The sequence below is a fragment of the Danio aesculapii genome, chromosome 25, assembly GCF_903798145.1.
Source record: "Danio aesculapii chromosome 25, fDanAes4.1, whole genome shotgun sequence".
NCBI classification, from domain to species: Eukaryota; Metazoa; Chordata; class Actinopteri; order Cypriniformes; family Danionidae; genus Danio; species Danio aesculapii.
The window spans coordinates 12,090,433-12,108,668 of record NC_079459.1 but is presented as its reverse complement, the minus strand read 5'-3'; the positions used below and the strand labels follow the sequence as shown (position 1 = coordinate 12,108,668).

Here is an 18,236-nt window from a genome sequence, read left to right as displayed (position 1 = left end):
CCCAGATCTTTGATGAGTTGCAGCTGGAAGGGCATCCGCTGTGTAAAACATATGCTGGATAAGTTGGCGGTTCATTCTGCTGTGGCGACCCCTGATTAATAAAGGGACTAAGCTGAAAAAAAAAATAAATGGATGAAAGTGAAGCACTATGTGCAACAATCTAAAAATATCATATCTATATGATATGTATATGATGAAATCAGATTGCTGGGAAGTCCACGCTCAGTGCTTTACAGATGATGAGAAGGTTTTAGATCCAGGAGATTGCACTCAAATTTAGATCATTAGATGTGGTTTGGCGTTAACATTGAGAGAAATGTGTCAACTAAAGTTAAATTCACCTGGTTTTAGCTTCTTGAGTGATTCGTACGGTGGCCGAGAGAGCTTAACGTGCTGTTAAGAAAACACATGCAAGCATACAGAAAGGAATAAAATGAATGTTTTCCATGTACCATGACCAAGGGTGTAAATTTGGCGGGGACACAAAATTGTGGAAAATGTTTAAATTTCATTTCCTGCATTTACATATATTTAGGGAAGATGGTGATACAAAATTCAGAAAAACAAATAGGCTCAATCAACAAATTGAATTACAAACAACCTAAACTTTATGAACTGTGTGCTGAATCACTTTTTTAAGGGGTTTTCACCTTTATTTTGATAGGACTGTGAACATTTTACAGACAAGAAAGTGGGGGGAGAACAGGGGAAGGATCAGTAAAGGACCTTGAGCCAGGAATCAAACTTGGGTCACTGTGAGCATCTTGGTGCTATGTGTCTGCTACTGGTGCCGACCTGAATCTCTATTTTGTAATATCAGAATCAGAAAGAGCTTTATTGCCAGGTTTGTTCACACATACGAGGAATTTGTTTTCGTGACAGAGCTTCTACAGTTCAACAGGATTACAGAGACAGGACAAAAAACAGATAATAATAAATATATTTTAAAAAATAGAAGTAAGTAGGGAATGCAAATATACAAATTGACAAGTGTATGTACAGCTATATTACTATATACCACGTTATATGTGCAGCTGTTATGTGCAAATTGGCATGTAAAGTGTGTTGTTAAAAAAGTGTATATGTGTATAAAAGTGTATGGCAAGTAGTGATGTTGGTTCCACAATTATTATCATCATCAAGTGTTCATGAGATGGATTGCCTGAGGGAAGAAACTGTTTCTGTGTCGGGCTGTTCTGGTGCGCAGTGCTCTGTAGCGTCGACCAGAAGGTAAAAGTTCAAAGAGGCAGTGTGCTGGGTGTGAGGGGTCCAGAGTGACTTTGGCAGCCCTTTTACTCGCTCTGGATAAGTACAGGAGTAGGAAGGGTTGTACCAGTGATTCGCTCAGCAGTCCGAACTATTCGACATAGTCGTTGGAGATCGTATTTAGTAGCTGAGCTAAACCAGACAGTTATTGATGTGCAGATGACTGATTCAATGATGGAGGTGTAGAACTGTTAGAGCAGCTCCTTTGGGAGGTTGAACTTCCTCAGCTGACGAACAAAGTACAGCCTCTGTTGAGCTTTTTTGACAATGGAGTCAATGTGAGTGTTCCAGTTCAGGTCCTGAGAGATGGTGGTGCCCAGGATCCTGAATGACTCGACTGCTGCCACAACGCTGTCCATGATGCTCGGTGGGGGGAGAGCAGGGGGGTTTCTCTCAAAGTCCACTGTTTTGAGCGTGTTGAGCTCCAGGTTGTTGTGACTGCACCAGACAGCCAACTCCTTAACCTCCTGTCTGTAAGCAGACTCATCACCGTCCTGAATGAGGCCGATAAGTGTGGTGTCGTCTGCAAACTTCAAGAGTTTGACAGAGGAGTCTTTTGAAATGCAGTCATTCGTGTACAGGGAGAAGAGCAGTGGGGAGAGGACACACTCCTGGGGGGCGCCAGTGCTGATTGTGCGGATACTAGATGAGAATTTTCCCAGCTTCACCAGCTGCTGCCTGTCCGTTAGGAAGCTGTTGATCCACTGACAGACAGAGGTGGGAACAGAGAGCTGAGTTAATTTGGGCAGGAGAAGTTTTGGGATGATAGTGTTAAACGTCGAGCTGAAGTCAACAAAAAAAGATCCTCACATAGGTCCCTGGTTTGTCTAGGTGTTGCAGAACATAATGCAGTCCCATATTTACTGCATTATCCACAGACCTGTTTGCTCTGTACACAAACTGAAGAGAGTCCAGTGAGGGTTCAGTGATGTCCTTCAGGTGGGCCAGCACCAGTTTTTTAAAAGACTTCATGACCACAGATGTTAGCGCCACCGGTCTGTAGTCATTTAGTCCTGTAAATTTGGGTTTCTTTGGGATGGGGATTATGGTGGAGCATTTGAGGCAGGAGGGCACTTCACACAGCTCCAGTGATCGGTTGAAGATCAGGGTGAAGATGGGGGCCAGTTGGTCAGCACAGGATTTTAAACAGGCTGGTGTTATAAAATCTGGGCCTGGTGCTTTTTTCCTCTTCAAGTGCAGGTATGGGTGAGGCGGGGGGTGGTGGAGGTGTTAATGGTGGCATGAAGAGCAGTTCAGAGTGGGTGTGGGGTTTTTCTCAAACCGGCAGTAAAACTAATTCAAGTCGTTTGCAAGTCATTGATTGTCTACAGTGCTGGGGGATGATGACTTGTAGTTTGTGATGTTTTTCAAACTTTTCCACACGGATGCTGAGTTGCTGGAAGAGAACTGACTCCTTAGTTTCTCAGAATGGTTCTTTTTTGCGACTCTGATCTCTTTTTCCAGTGTGTATTTGGCCTGCTTATACAAGGCCCTCTCCCCATTCCTGTAAGCAACCTCCTTGGCCTGATGTAGCTGTCTGAGTTTTAGTGAACCATGGTTTGTCAATGTTGTATGTGAGTTGAGTCTTGGTAGGAATGCACACGTCTTCACAGAAACTGATATAAGATGTTACAGTCTCTGTGAGCTCATCCAGATCGTTTCCAGCAGCTTCAAAAACACTCCAGTCAGTGAGGTCGAAACAGGCTTGTAGATCCCGCTCTGTTTCGTTAGTCCATCTTTTCACGGATCTTAATACAGGTTTGGCTGTTTTCAGTTTCTGCCTGTAGGTTGGAATGAGATGAATCAAACAATGGTCAGAGTGTCCCAAAGCTGCTCGTTGGATGGAGCGGTATGCATCCTTTATTGTGGTATAGCAATGATCCAATATGTTACTGTCTCTTGTGGGACATGTAACATGCTGTCTATATTTTGGCAGTTCACGGGACAGTTTTGCTTTGTTAAAATCCCAGAGAATGATTAAAAAAGAGTCCGGCTGTTGTTGCTCTATCACCGTGATCTCATCAGCTAGTTTCTGTATCGCCAGGCTCGCGTGCGGAGGAATGTAAACACTGACGAGGCTGAACGAGCAGAACTTGTGCGGGGAGTAGAAAGGCTTACAGTTAATAAACAGTGCTTCCAGATCTGGACAGCACATCTTCTTTAAAACTGTTACATCTGTACAGCACCTTTCATTGATGTAAAAGCACGTCCCGCCACCGCGCGATTTCCGCGTCGATTCTTTATCGCGATACGCTCTGAACAGCTGATAGCCTGGTAGGTGAAGCGCGATGTCCGGTATGATGTCGTTTAGCCAGGTTTTCGTGAAACACAGAGCAGCTGAATGCAGAAAATCCCTGTTTGTCTGAGAGAGCAGAAGGACTTAGTCTATTTTTTGGGGTAGAGAGCGGAGATTTGCCAGATGGATGCTAGGCAACGCGGTCCGAAATCCGCGCTGTCTGAGTTTCACAAGCGCGCCGGCACGCTTTCCTCGTCTGCGTGCCTGAAAGCGTTTAAGCAGCACCACGGCTTTGCCGACTACAATGTCCAACAGAACATCAGATAAATCCAAGTTTGGAAAAATATTTGGTGGTGTATGTGCCCGAATGTTTAACAATTCGTCTCTGGTGAAACTAATTGTAGGAATGTGACTCAAGATAGAACAAAATAACAAAAACACAAAAACTACTGCAGAGCACGACACGGAGGCGGGCATCATCGTCGGCGCCATCTTGGATCTAAGGATCTATCAGCTGCAGATAGACATTAGCAAAATTAATATTTAATTCAAATTATCTTTATTTCTAAAGCGTTTTTACAATGTAGATTGTGTCAAAGCAGTTTCACATAGAAGATTATAGTAAATTGAATCAGTCTTAGTCCAGTTTTCAGTTTTGAAGTTCAGTTCAGTGTGGTTTAATTTTCACTGCTGAAAGTCCAAACACTGAAGAACAAATCCATCGAAGTGCAACTCCACAAGTTCTGAACCATGCGAGCCAGTGGCAACATCGACAAGGAAAAAACTTCACCAATTTGTGTTGTGAATTTCTCTAGTCTGGCTCACGGCACCAAACTGTTGTGAAATTCTAAGAAGAGCCCAAAAAACCAGGGAGAACTTTTGGTTGTCTTCAAAGCAGAATCCTTTTATAAAAAGAACTCAGCGTGGCTGTGGCGTCATCAAAAGAAAACTCTCAACTGTACAGCAAGCACTAGTTTTTTATACATTCTAAAACAAAGCATGCAAATGAAGTGTTGTTGTCGGCAGGGTAAACTGCCTTTTCAGGCCTGATATCTTCAGCATGTAAGTCTGCAGAGTGGATGACAACATATTAGAAACATGCCCAGCTACTGACCACATAAAAGGGGACACAGCTATGCTGTGAAACTGACAATGTGCATTACTTTGGAGACAGTCAGGGCTCAGGAAACCAAGACATTTTAGGGTCTGTCGCACCAGTTATATATATATATATATATATATATATATATATATATATATATATATATATATATATATATATATATATATATATATATATATATATATATATATATATATAATATAAATTTAAATTCCCACATTTGTGAAGGATTAAGAAATAAAAAAACTTAAGAAATAATAAGAAAAACCTGGCTCAGTTGAGCACGAACATTTCTATGGCCAAACGTCTTGTGCAAGAGCTGCAGTCTAGGCACCAGAGGCTGGAGAACACTGGATGTTCATCGTGGATATTTAGGGAAATTATATCAAAATCTTGATTATTGTAAAAAAAAATGTAGAAATTATATTATAAATTATATTATATATAACACATTAGACGAACATCAACGGGTCTAAACATATTCTGTCAGACAGAAAAGGTGATTATTCTGAGCAGAGCTAATATACTAAATTAACATTGTTTTTCATCCATGAATGTTGATTTTAGCGGATATAAAAAAGGCCGGGGAGACACAAACAGGATTTTAAAAAGTGGGGGGATATTATGTTTATCCCCTATCCCAATGGAAGTTAAGCCACTGACTTTGAATATTTGTAATTGTATAATGAAGCGAACCCACTGTCTAGACATAATAAATTAGAAATGTCATATACAACCCCAGCTTTGTCAGTTCAAGTCAAATTAGTCACAACCACAAATACTCCAAAAGTGTGTCATTTTGTCTGTTAAAAAAAAAAAAAAACGTTACTGTATGTTATTTACTGTCTTCGTGTGTTTAGGTTGGAGTTCTGGCAATAAAAGTAACCACACTTGTTGAAGTTTCATACAAAAAAAAAAGTTTTTTAATGCATGGGATCATAAACAGACGACAAATTTGGTGTCTTCAAAAACAACATACTTCAGAAAATTAACAAAACAATACATTTATAAATGACAAATAATGATTATTTATAATTAACATTTATTATTTTATTGTTATTATTCATTCATTCATTCATTTTCTTTTCAACTTAGTCCCTTTATTAATCTGGGGTGGCCACAGCGGAATGAACCGCCAACTTATCCAGCACGTTTTACGCAGCGGATGCCCTTCCAGCCACAACCCATCTCTGGGAAACATCCACACACACACACACACTCACTCACACTCATACACTATGGACAATTTAGCATACCCAATTCACCTGTACCGCATGTCTTTGGACTGTGGGGGAAACCGGAGCACCCGGAGAAAACCCCTGCGAACACAGGGAGAACGTGCAATCTCCACAAAGAAACGCCAACTGACCCAGCCAATGCTCGAACCAGCGACCTTCTTGCTGTGAGGCGACAGCACTACCAACTGCGCCACTTTATTGATTATTTACTGATTTATTTTTGAGACAGTCCAGAACTTCTAAAGACTGACCCAGTTTTCCGCTGGTTGACACAGCAGCTCCAAAAGCAGCAGGAGACCAGATATTTATAAACCTAAAGCACTGTGATCTGCAGGATATCATTCCCCTTTAATGATTTTATCACAAGAATCCCTGTGCCTTTTTCTTCCTAAACTCTTTTTTCAGAGTATAACATATTGGTGAAATCCATAAGTGAAGGATTAGGTGTGTGTGTGCGTGTGAATAGATAACAGACATGTTCAAGCACTAAAACAATATATATAATTGTATTAATAAGCCATTTATAAACATATGTAGGAAACAGGATAAATGCATAAATACAATAAAGCACAACATACAGGGATGTAGTTAGGCGAAAATGTCTTACAGAAAGAGGAATGACAACAGCATTAATCAAAATAAATGACATATAGAGCAAATTAAAAGAAAGAAACAAAACAAAACAAATTTCAACACCCCTTGCTGGTATAATATGTTTTTTTTTTAAAGTATAATACATTTTGAAACACAGCAGCCCCTTGACATCTGTCACTGTCTTCCCTCTCAATAATTAATGTGTTTAGCCACTAAATGAAAAACAAAAGACAAAGTGAACATTAACACATCCACAGGCTCCTCATCCATCACATATACACAACACCACTTAAAATAAATTAAAAATGAGACAAAATAGAAAAATAGAATATCGAAAATAGAATATATGTATGTGTGTGTACTTTTTTATAAAAAAAATATATATAGCTAATATACCTACTGTTTACTGTTTTACTTAAAGATGTGACAACTTATTACTATGATACTATGAGTAGAGTATACTATGATCTCAAAACGATTTCTGTGTAATAAAGCAAACATAAAAGCGAACAACTGGTGTACCATTTGCAGAATAAATCACTTAAATTAATACAAATATCAGAGACACACAAGAGCAGTAAGAAAGCAACCAAGGGAAAACCCTTGCCCTAATGGCCTGCCCTATCGAGTACAGACCCCATGCATATGGGAATTACTGAGACTTTTACTATAATGCTTCCTCTCATATGCCATGCAGATGCAGACAAGCTATGCAGTTCTTGAAAATACTGTACATATTACATAAAATTAGAGCAAAAGTGTGAACTTTTTTCTACAGTAACATTAAAAAAATTCAACTTTAGCAAAAGCAAACAATTGAGCATCTCTGAGCGACACACACACTATAGCAGTGCTTTTTATAGCTAGTACAATGAATGAAAATTAAATTTGTTTGTGACCTTAATTTGCAGTTAATGCAAATCTGTTTATATACTGGTCTCCCATATGGCTCATTCATTTCTCGGTTATAATTATAGTTATAGTTTTACATTTACCCACTTGGGATATTAAGACCTTATGACCATAACTACCAATAATAACCTGATTATTTAAATAAAAACCAGTGCTATTAACCTGATTATTTAAATACAAAACAGTGCTAACTATAGCTTTCACATGTGATATACTGTTAATAGTGCATGTGAAAAATGCTTCATTGAAAAAACTACAACACCTGCAAAATGGAGACTAATACTGAAGTCCTTATACTGGCTCCCCATCTGGTGCAATTTAGATTTCAAAATCAATCATTAATGTAATGCGCGTATTTATATAGCGCATTTACTGTGTAGAGCCATACACCCAAAGCACTTCACAATCATGAGGGGGTTGGGGGGGTTTCTCCACACCACCACCAGTGTGCAGCATCCACTTGAATGATGCAATGGCAGCGACAGGACAACGGTGCCAGTGTGCCCACCACACACCAGCTATAGGTGGAATGGATAGATAGCCAATTCAGTGCATGTGACTGATGATTGGGAGGCCTTGATGGGTAAGGGCCAAGGGAGGGAATTTGGCCAGGACTAAGGGTTACGCCCTTACTCTTTACGAGAAGTGCCATTTATTTTTATGACCACAGAAAGTCAGAACCTGGGTTTAATGTCTCATCCGAAAGATAGCACCCACTGACAGTATAGTATCCCCTTCACTTTACTGGGGCATTAGGACTCACACAGACGGCAGGTTGAGTGCCCCCTGCTGGCCTCACTAACACCACTTCTAACAGCAACCTAGTTTTCCCTGTGGTCTCCCATCTAGGTACTGTCCAGGCTCAGTCCTGCTTAGCTTCAGTGAGTAACCAGTCTTGGGCTGCAGGGTCATATGGCTATGGCCATACATTATGCTAATGTAAAAGGCTGTGCAATTCTTGTGGAATTCTTTCTTCATCATTCCTCACAAGGGTCAAGGTGTAGTTTAAAATAAAAAGCGATCAACACAAAATCCCTGTCTCCATCACAGCCATAGTGTAGGGCAATAATCTTTTCTTAATAAATAATAAAGAGAATCTTAAGAATCATCACACAAACACTAATAGACATAAAATAAAAACTTGCTTGGTTAACCACACTCCTGCTCATGTTTCGTGTTTTATATGGATGCATTCAATAAGATTGATAAAGCAGTAAATGTGTGGAGAAAACCTCTCTGTGTTTATCTTTACCAAAACTAAAAAGCTCCAAGGGACTATAGAGAGATTGTGGTTTAGCAGATAAGCAAATGAGCTTGTATGCATACATAAACATATATTCATTTCATAATTTGTTAAATAAACCTGCAAGTTCATGTGAAAGGGGAGGGGTGATAATAAGCAGTTCACATGAAAATTCAATGATATTTTTATCCAAATATAATCACGGTGGCTTTTTTTTTTTTTGTATTGGTAAAGATCAACGTTAAGGGTCAGTCTTAAAGTGCCGTTTGCTGTTTTTTTTATATCTTTGTAAAACAGTTTAATTCTCTTCCTGCAAATTTTTATATCTTGTCATAGAGCATTTTATTTTCAGGGTTTTTTATACTTGATTTGTATTGTTGTTTTAAAAAAAAAGTATAATATCAATTAGATGTATTAATGTTTTAATTGTTATCAATATATACAGGGAATCTCCTAACATAATATCTGTGGAGTATCTAAAAAAACGCTAATACTGTATAATCAGGTTCCAAAGATTGCAGTTTCAGACTTTGATACTCCACTGTATCAATTCAGCACACACTAAACAGCTAGTTGACGTGTAATGACAAGGTATCTTCTAGGATGGGCACTTCAGTGTTTACCTTCATAAACTTCGTAAGACTATTATCTTTGCCCACTAACCACTTGCCTCTTGACAACATGTGACTGATGGTTTAAATCAGCTTAAAGGTCTTTAGAAATGCTTAAGGACAGAAGCACTTATATAACTAGCTTGACCTTAAAGTGAGCACAGATAGAAGGCACTCGTGACAAATGCTGCCATTAGCTGGTCTTGTGCTCTCAGCTTGAAAGCATCATTAAAAACAGGCTTAGGGAGGAGCTCATATTCTCTCACAACTTTGATGTAATCACGTTCCTGGGAAACACAACTGTAATTGCCGTAATTGTCAGCTGTCATAGCTGGGATGAGGAGGAGGTATTCCGATTGGGTCTGTTGACATGGGTTGCTTTTGCCCCCGTGTTCCCATCTATAACTGGCATGATGTGAATCGACCGGACAAGACAGGTAGAAGGGGACATCAGTGGCCACAGAGTGTTGAATCCTTAATGGAGCAGTAGATGATTGGTGCGCATCTCGTCTCACTCTTTCCACTAAAAACATTTGTTAGAGATACATGAAATTGGAAGACTTCTTTGTCTTGTGTCTTAAAACAATTATTGGATTAGTCTTATACCTGATTTGTGGTCACATACTTTAGTGACATTGCCATCAGAAATGTGTTGTATTCCTCCTCTAAAACAAAATCCAAAGAGAAAAACATTATAGTTCCACTGAAATAAATGTCTTATTGTAGCAATGAAATAAAAATGGACTCTTTGTATTTTTATGTGTATATGACAGTGCTAGTGGGTGACGCGGTGGCGCAGAAGGTAGTGCTGTCGCCTCACAGCAAGAAGGTCACTGGTTCGAGCCTTGGCTGGGTCAGTTGGCATTTTTGTGTGGAGTTTGCATGTTCTCCCAGTGTTCACGTGGGTTTCCTCCGAGTGCTCCAGATTCTCCCACAAGTCCAAAGACATGCGGAACAGGTGAATTGGCTAAGCTAAAATTGTCCTTAGTGTATGTGTGTAAGCCGAAAAGAAAATTAATGAACTGTGCTAGTTATAAACTATATATATATATATATATATATATATATATATATATATATATATTATAGGTGGGCATAGATTATTTTTTTTAATCTAGATTAATCTCGAAATTAATCTAGATTAAAATGGCTCATTTGAATACTGCCGAAGGCATTCAGAATATGTGTGCTACCCAAACAATAAATCTTTGAGAGCGAGTTTCTCAAGCCAGGTGGCGTATTAGACCAGGGGCTCATCTACTGTTTCCTAAATGCCTCACAAACTGCTTGAGAAACTGTTCTACTATGATAATTGGTGATGAAAATAAATTATGTTCAATAAGATGTACTTGTGTTAACTAACTGTTTATTCAGTTAAACATGGAATTTGAACTGTAGGCCTACATAAGCTCCAAACAGCAATTTCATATTTGCTTTTGATGTACGTACATACAGAAAATGCTGCTTATCAATGCCAAGTTCACAGAGCCCTGACGGTGTGTCAAACTTTGAGTTTGTTTACAGAGGCAACAATACTTTAATACAATTTTAATATGAATACTCTAATTAAGAGTCTACCATGTAAACAGAGATTTTTGATTACCTTAATGCCACTAAAGTCATAATTGAACTAAACAGAAATGGAATTAAGACATGTGGAGTGCATATATTAGTGGCATTACTGAAGTAAACACTGCAATCAAACTATTACCGTCATGTAAGACATTTCACCATATTTTCCGACAAGATCCAAGCTGTCAGTAAATGACCCACACACACAAACACACACACGCACACACACACACACACGCACGCACACACATCGCGAAATGCGGAAGTTTTTTCTCCTTCCGTTTGGCGAGCGTTGTTACATTCTATAACCCTCTCACCAGTCCATACTCCTTATTTGTGTCTAACACCCCAGTTTGTCATGACGGCATGAATGAAATGTTCATGAGTTAAAGTGAAACTGCCGAACTGCAGCTGAAGTCAGGCATCCTGCTGATTTGATTCAGAAGGGCACTTTTTTTGTCAGACGGCTCACCGGTCAGGTATACATCCGCGCTAAAATATCAAGGTGAAAGTCATCATAGCTTGCGTAGAATAGACCCAGCTCCCAACCCAACTTTGAGAATAGATTAACGGCGATATTTTTTTTATAGCGCGATAAGAGTCTCGCGTTAACACAGCACGTTAACGGCGATTACGGCTCATCACTTATATAAATATATATATATATATATATATATATATATATATATATATATATATATATATATATATATATACTGTAAAAAAAATCTGTAAAATTTACGGAAAAATACTGGCAGCTATGGTTGCCAGAACTTTTTTGTAAAAAATACAGAATTTTTCTGTAAAAATTTTTTTAACAGAAAAATTTTGTATTTTTAACAAGAGAAAAATTTATTCATTAACTGATGCAATAATCATTTACAAACCTTTGAGTTAATCATTTATATTTGCAGAAAGCAAATACGTTTTAATTGGCATTTACTGGCATTAAAATCAACATTTTAAATGTCTAAGTAATATATCTGAGCATATTGAGAACCATCGTACATCAGTTCACTACAAAAACTTTTTAAATAAATTCATTAAATGCATTATTGTGTTGATGTGTGACTAATTAACAAACAGACTTTAACTGCATTAGTAACTACACAGTTACCTTTAAACAAAAGATGCAGCATAACATCAAATTTACTGAGTTCATCTTGGATTTGAACACAGATGCTAATATCCTCCACAATGGTGAAACAAAAATGCTTTACAGTATTTTGCTGTTGTTTTTCCTGATTTTACAAAAAAATACTGCCAGCTGTGGTTGCCAGTAATCTACTGTTTTTAACATTTTACATTCGTAAATTGAATCTACAGAATTTTTCTGTTAAAAATACATTCCACAGTCTGTATTTTTCATCGAACCAATTTAACTCCTCAAATCCCAGAGCAAAATCCTCAATAGTGTCCTCACTACAGAGGGTTGAACACTCAGACAGAGATGAAGTTAATGAGATAATTAAGAGTCTAATTAAAGGAGGATTAATAATTATTGATGAACAAGTGTTAACAAGCAGAATCACTGAAGGAAAGAACAACAAGACCAAATAACACAAATTACAGCCAAAATCAAAGATGAAATCAACTGAAAATAAAACTAAATAAAATAATAATTAATAAAAAAAAATTACACAATGAAACTTTTATTTCTCAAGATCTCTGTAGAGATCATTAAACAACTCCACAAACATTAGGAGCTTCACTTATTACTGACCTTTGACTTTATTTCTGTCACATGAACGAACGCTCTTAATGAAATTGTTGTTCATTTGAAGTCACCATGATGGAGGACAGAGCCTGCTTTAGTCGGATTCTTCAACTTCTTGGTCTAAAATAGCTTACACTTTGGTTGCATTAATTAATTTTGTTAATCACACTAATTATATAGCATGAAAAGCCAAAACAAACATAAAATTAAGTGTAATGAGTTTAACTATCATGTCAAGCCACCTTTGCATTCTTGTTGAATATCATCTTAAGTGTGAGAATTGAATACAATACATAAATGAAATCACTGGAACTTCAGCAATCAATAATTTGACAGGTCTAAATATACCAGTCATTATGAGAATGTATGAACTATGGCGGAACTTGAAAACACACAGATGTCAACAATTAGTCTTTGAATCTCAATAATGGTGACAAACAAAAAATAACAATCAAATAAAAAAACAACCCAGAACAATACAAAACAATCTACTGAAATACACCCCAAAAACAAAATAAATGAAAGGCAAAGAAAGAAATGTTAAAAGCATAAACCTGCATAATTTATTCATGCTGCAATGCATGCTGGCACCCAGCATGCATTGCAGATGAATGAATTAAGCTTTTTTTTTTTAGCAACCATGGTTGAGGTTCATATCCTGATTCTTGATGTCTGTGTGTCTGAAAAGTGCTGCTAAAGCGCTCTAGGTTGTCTGCATGAAACTCTAATGATTAATTTTATCATAATTGTTTGTTGACCCTTCTGACAGCTGTACTACTGTCCAAGATAACATCACATAAATTAAATATAATTAATTGCAACTTTTATTAAAATCAACTCTGTAACAAGAACATTAAAGTTTTCATTGCTTGGCTTGCTGTAACTGATAAGTTTCAGGCACAGTTACAACAGCCAGAGAAACATTTAAACAGAGCGTAAATGTTTAAGAGCTCAACTAATGCAGCCTCTGATCTCCATGATGATGAGGTCAAATCAAACATTTTCAATAAAAATATAAACCTCTGTTATCAAATATTCTTGCAGATATGAGAGAATTGAATCAAACTGTAATCAGTGAAGCTGCTAATGCTGTTATTTAATGGAGTTTTTTAATTCTCTGTTTTAATTCAGTTGGTTGGGTGTGAGGCTGTGTCTGTAGTTTTATTTCTTGTTCTTTCCTTCAGTGATTGTGCTTGTTAACAGCAGGTGTTCATCAATTAACTTATTTGTGGTCATTCACTCTGTCTAGTGGACTAAACTAATTGACTAATTTAGGGACTAGTGAACGAGGGTGTATGGTGAGATTTCAGACACTCTGATTAGTTTTTCGAAAACAAAGGTTAGATCTGTTAGTTATTTTCCGTACTGAAATGAGCTGTTAATCATTTAACAGGTTTTCACTGTAGATTGTACAGACTTTTACTGTTAAAATCACAGACATTTTTTACAGTATATATATATATATATATATATATATATATATATATATATATATATATATATATATATATATATATATATTAATCTGAAGAGGGGCATCAAAAAGGCCAAGCACTTTTACAAGCTAAAGCTAGAGGAGAACTTTTCCAGCTATCCAGGCCATCAGCAACTACAAACCCAGCCAGTCCACACCCTTCAACCTGTCCCTTAACCTAGCATCTGTGCCAACATGCTTTAAAACCACCTCTATTGTGCCAGTGTCGAAACACTCCAGCCCAACATGCCTGAATGACTACCGCCCTGTAGCACTCACACCCATCATCATGAAGTGCTTTGAGTGGTTGGTCCTGGCACATCTGAAAGACTCTCTGCCATCCACACTGGACCCACATCAGTTTGCCTACCGTGGCAACAGGAGCACAGAAAATGCAGTCTCCATAGCGCTGCACTCTGTACTTACACACCTGGACAATAAAAACACTTATTCACGAATGCTGTTCATTGACTTCAGCTCAGCATTCAACACTTTCAGACACTCCAAGTTAATGATCAAACTTAGAGACCTGGATATCAACACGTCTCTCTGCAACTGGTTTATGGACTTTCTGACTAACAGACCTCAGAATGTTAGATCAGGCCACATCTGCTCCACCACCATCACACTCAACACTGGTGTACCACAGGGCTGCGTGCTGAGCCCCTTCCTCTACTCCCTTTTTACCATTGACTGTAGGCCTGTGAACAGATCCAACACCATCATTAAATTTGCAGATGACACCACAGTGATTGGTCTAATCAGCAACAATTATGAGACAGCCTACAGGGTGGAGATACAGCATCTGGCCACTTGGTGCACCGACAATAATCTGCTCCTTAACACCAACAAGACCAAGAAGCTCATTGTGGACTTCAGGAAGAACGAACAGGCTCACATGATACCATCCACATCAATGGGATGGCCGTTGAGCCTGTCTTATCCTTCAAGTTCTTGGGGACTCACATCTCAAAAGACCTTTACTGGACCACCAACACCTCCAGCCTGGTCAAGAAGGCTCACCAGCGGCTATTTTTCTTAAGGTAACTTAAGAAGAACCAGCTTTCACTAGCCGTCTTGGTGAACTTCTACCGCTGCACAATAGAAAGCATTCTGACCAACTGCGTCACAGTCTGGTATGGAAGCTGCTCTGTTGCTGAGCGTAAGGCACTGCAGCAGGTGGTGAAAACTGCCCAATGCATCACAGGGACCACACTGCCAGCCATAGAGGACATCCAGAAGAAACACGCAGTATTCTTAAGGATTGCTCACAGACTGTTTTCTCTCCTGCCTTTCAGCAGGCGCTTCAGGCTCCCCCGGACAAAAACCAGCAGACTAAGGAACAGCTTTTTCCCATGAGCTGTCTCTCTTTTGAACTCTGCCCCCCACTGACTCTTTTGCCCCCCAATACACCACCCACTCCCCTTTAACTTATAGTCCTCATAGTCACTGCATCATTTGACATTTGCACATTTAAAATTTGCACATATTCATTGCACTGATTCATTTATTTAAACTGTACATACCCACTGCACATGTATATTTGTAATTATGTACACACCCACTGTAAATATGGTGTCTCACCAGCCTGTCTGAGAACCTGCGCTGACCAGCTGGCTCCCATTTTCTCACATATCTTCAATAGATCACTGGAACAGTGCAAAGTTCCATCCTGCTTTAAGCGCTCCACTATCATCCCAATCCCGAAGAAGCCAAAGATCACAGGACTCAATGACTACAGACCTGTGGCCTTAACATCTGTGGCCATGAAGTCATTTGAAAGACTGGTGCTAGCATATCTGAAGGACATCACTGGACCCCTGCTGGACCTCTGCTGGACCCCCTGCAGTTCGCCTATAGAGCAAACCGGTCTGTGGATGATGCAGTCAACATGGGACTGCATTATACCCTACAACATCTGGACAAACCAGGGAACTACGCAAGGATTCTGTTTGTGGACTTCAGTTCTGCCTTTAACACCATCGTCCCATCACTGCTTGAGTACAAACTGACCCAGCTCTCTGTTCCTAGCTCTGTCTGTCAATGGATCACCAGCTTTCTGACAGATAGACAACAGCTAGTCAGAATGGGCAAAATCACATCCGACAGCCGCACCATCAGCACTGGCGCCCCCCAGGGATGTGTTCTTTCTCCACTGCTCTTCTCCCTGTACACCAACGACTGCACTGCAAAAGACCCCTCCATCAAACTCATTAAGTTTGCAGACGACACTACTGTTATCGGCCTCATCCAGAACGGTGACGAGTCTGCATACAGACAGGAGGTGGAGCGGCTGGCGTTATGGTGCAGATACAACAACCTGGAGCTGAACACGCTAAAAACAGTGGAGATGATAGTGGACTTCAGGAGAAACCCCCCTGCACTCCCCCCACCCACCATCATGAACAGCACTGTGGCTGCAGTAGAGTCATTCAGGTTCCTGGGCACCACCATCTCTCAGGATCTGAAGTGGGACATTCATATAGACTCTATTGTGAAGAAAGCCCAGCAGAGACTGTACTTCCTTCGTCAGCTGAGGAAGTTCAACCTGCCACAGGAGCTACTCGTACAGTTCTACTCAGCTGTCATCCAATCCATCCTCTGCACTTCAATCACCGTCTGATTCGGGCTCAGCTGCCAAAACCGACCTCCGCAGACTACAGCGAATAGTCCGGACTGCTGAACGAATCACTGGCACTAACCTTCCTACACTTCAAGAACTGTACTCTTCCAGAGTGAGTAAAAGGGCTCGCAAAATCACTCTGAACCCCTCACACCCAGCACACTACCTGTTCGAACTGTTACCGTCTGGTCGGCGCTTCAGAGCACCAAGCACAAAAACAGCCAGACACAGGAAAAGTTTCTTTCCTCAGGCTGTCTACCTTATGAACAGTTAAATATTCCCCTACTGTGCAATAAATATGTGCAATACTTTCTCATACGCACTTGTACACAGCACCTTATATCAATATACAATGCAATACTTTCTACATTCGCACTTGTACACAGCACCTTATAACCTGTATATTTATAACAATCTGTACATACAACTCAACATCCAGGTTTCTTCACTAACCGCATCTGTTTAATGTTCATCATTTTTTATTATTATTATTTTATTTTTTCAGATTTATTTTGTGTTGTCACTTGGCACTTTATGTACACTGGAAGCTTCTGTAGCCAAAACAAATTCCTTCTGTGTGTGAAGCACACTTGGCAATAAAACTGATTCTGATTCTGATTCTGACCTAAACTGCATTTTGTTTCCTTGTACTTGTACATGTGTAATGACAATAAAGTTGAATCTAATCTAATCCAATCATACACACACACACACACACGCACACACACACACACACGCACACACACACACACACACACACACACACACACACACACACACACACACACACACACACACTGTAAAACCCAATAAGTTAAGGTAACTCAAACCATTTGAGGAAACCAATTGCAACAAACCATTTAAGTTCAAAAATTTATCCTAATGAGTACTGTTAACTTAATCTATTTGAGTAAACAGCAATATGAGCAAAGTAGAACCCAATAAATGAAGAAAACTCAAACCAACTGAGTACTGTTAAAGCCAATAAGTTAAGGCAACTTAAACCGTTTGAGGAAACTGATTGCTACAAACCATTTGAGTTAAAAAACTAATCTATATGCGTACTGTGAACTTACTTCATTTAAGTTGAAGTAATGAGGTATTTATTTAACTCATTACCTTCAACACTAAGTTCAAAACTGTAGAATTAACTTTCAGTAAATGTTGAGTTAACTACATACAATAAATAAGGTAAACAAGTATTTGATCACCCTGTGATTTTTCAATATCTTCTACTTAGAAATTATGGAGGGGTCTAGAATGTTCCGTATAGGTGCATTTCCACTGTGAGAGACAGAATCTAAAAATAAAAATCCAGAAATCCCATTGTATGATTTTTTAAAAACAATTTATTTGTAAATTACTGTGTCAAATAAGTATTTGATCACTTACTTTTCAGCCAGATTTCTGACCCTTAAAGACCTGTTATTTTGCTATTAAATAGTCCAGCTACACTCTACTCATGATTCTAATTTAGTAGCACTTGTTTGAGGTTGTTAGCTGTCATAAAGACACCTGTGCACTCCACAATCAGTCAAAAGTCTAAGTAGCAACATGGGCAAAACCAAAGAGTTGTCAAAGGACACAAGAGACAAAATTGTAGACCTTCACAAAGCTGGAAAGGGCT

General features: G+C 38.9%; 1 protein-coding gene across 1 annotated transcript in view; it reads right to left on the bottom strand.

The window, feature by feature from the left end:
• Positions 1-5,101: 5,101 nt before the first annotated feature.
• Positions 5,102-18,236, bottom strand: part of sema7a (semaphorin 7A) — a 30,800-nt gene continuing 17,665 nt past the window's right edge. The window contains exons 13-14 of the mRNA XM_056451851.1: positions 9,830-9,888; positions 5,102-9,746 (exon numbers count right to left, since the gene is read on the bottom strand). Of these exons, the coding sequence (XP_056307826.1) occupies positions 9,373-9,746; positions 9,830-9,888 (433 nt within the window). The 3' untranslated portion in view covers positions 5,102-9,372. The remainder of the gene's footprint in view (positions 9,747-9,829; positions 9,889-18,236) is intronic.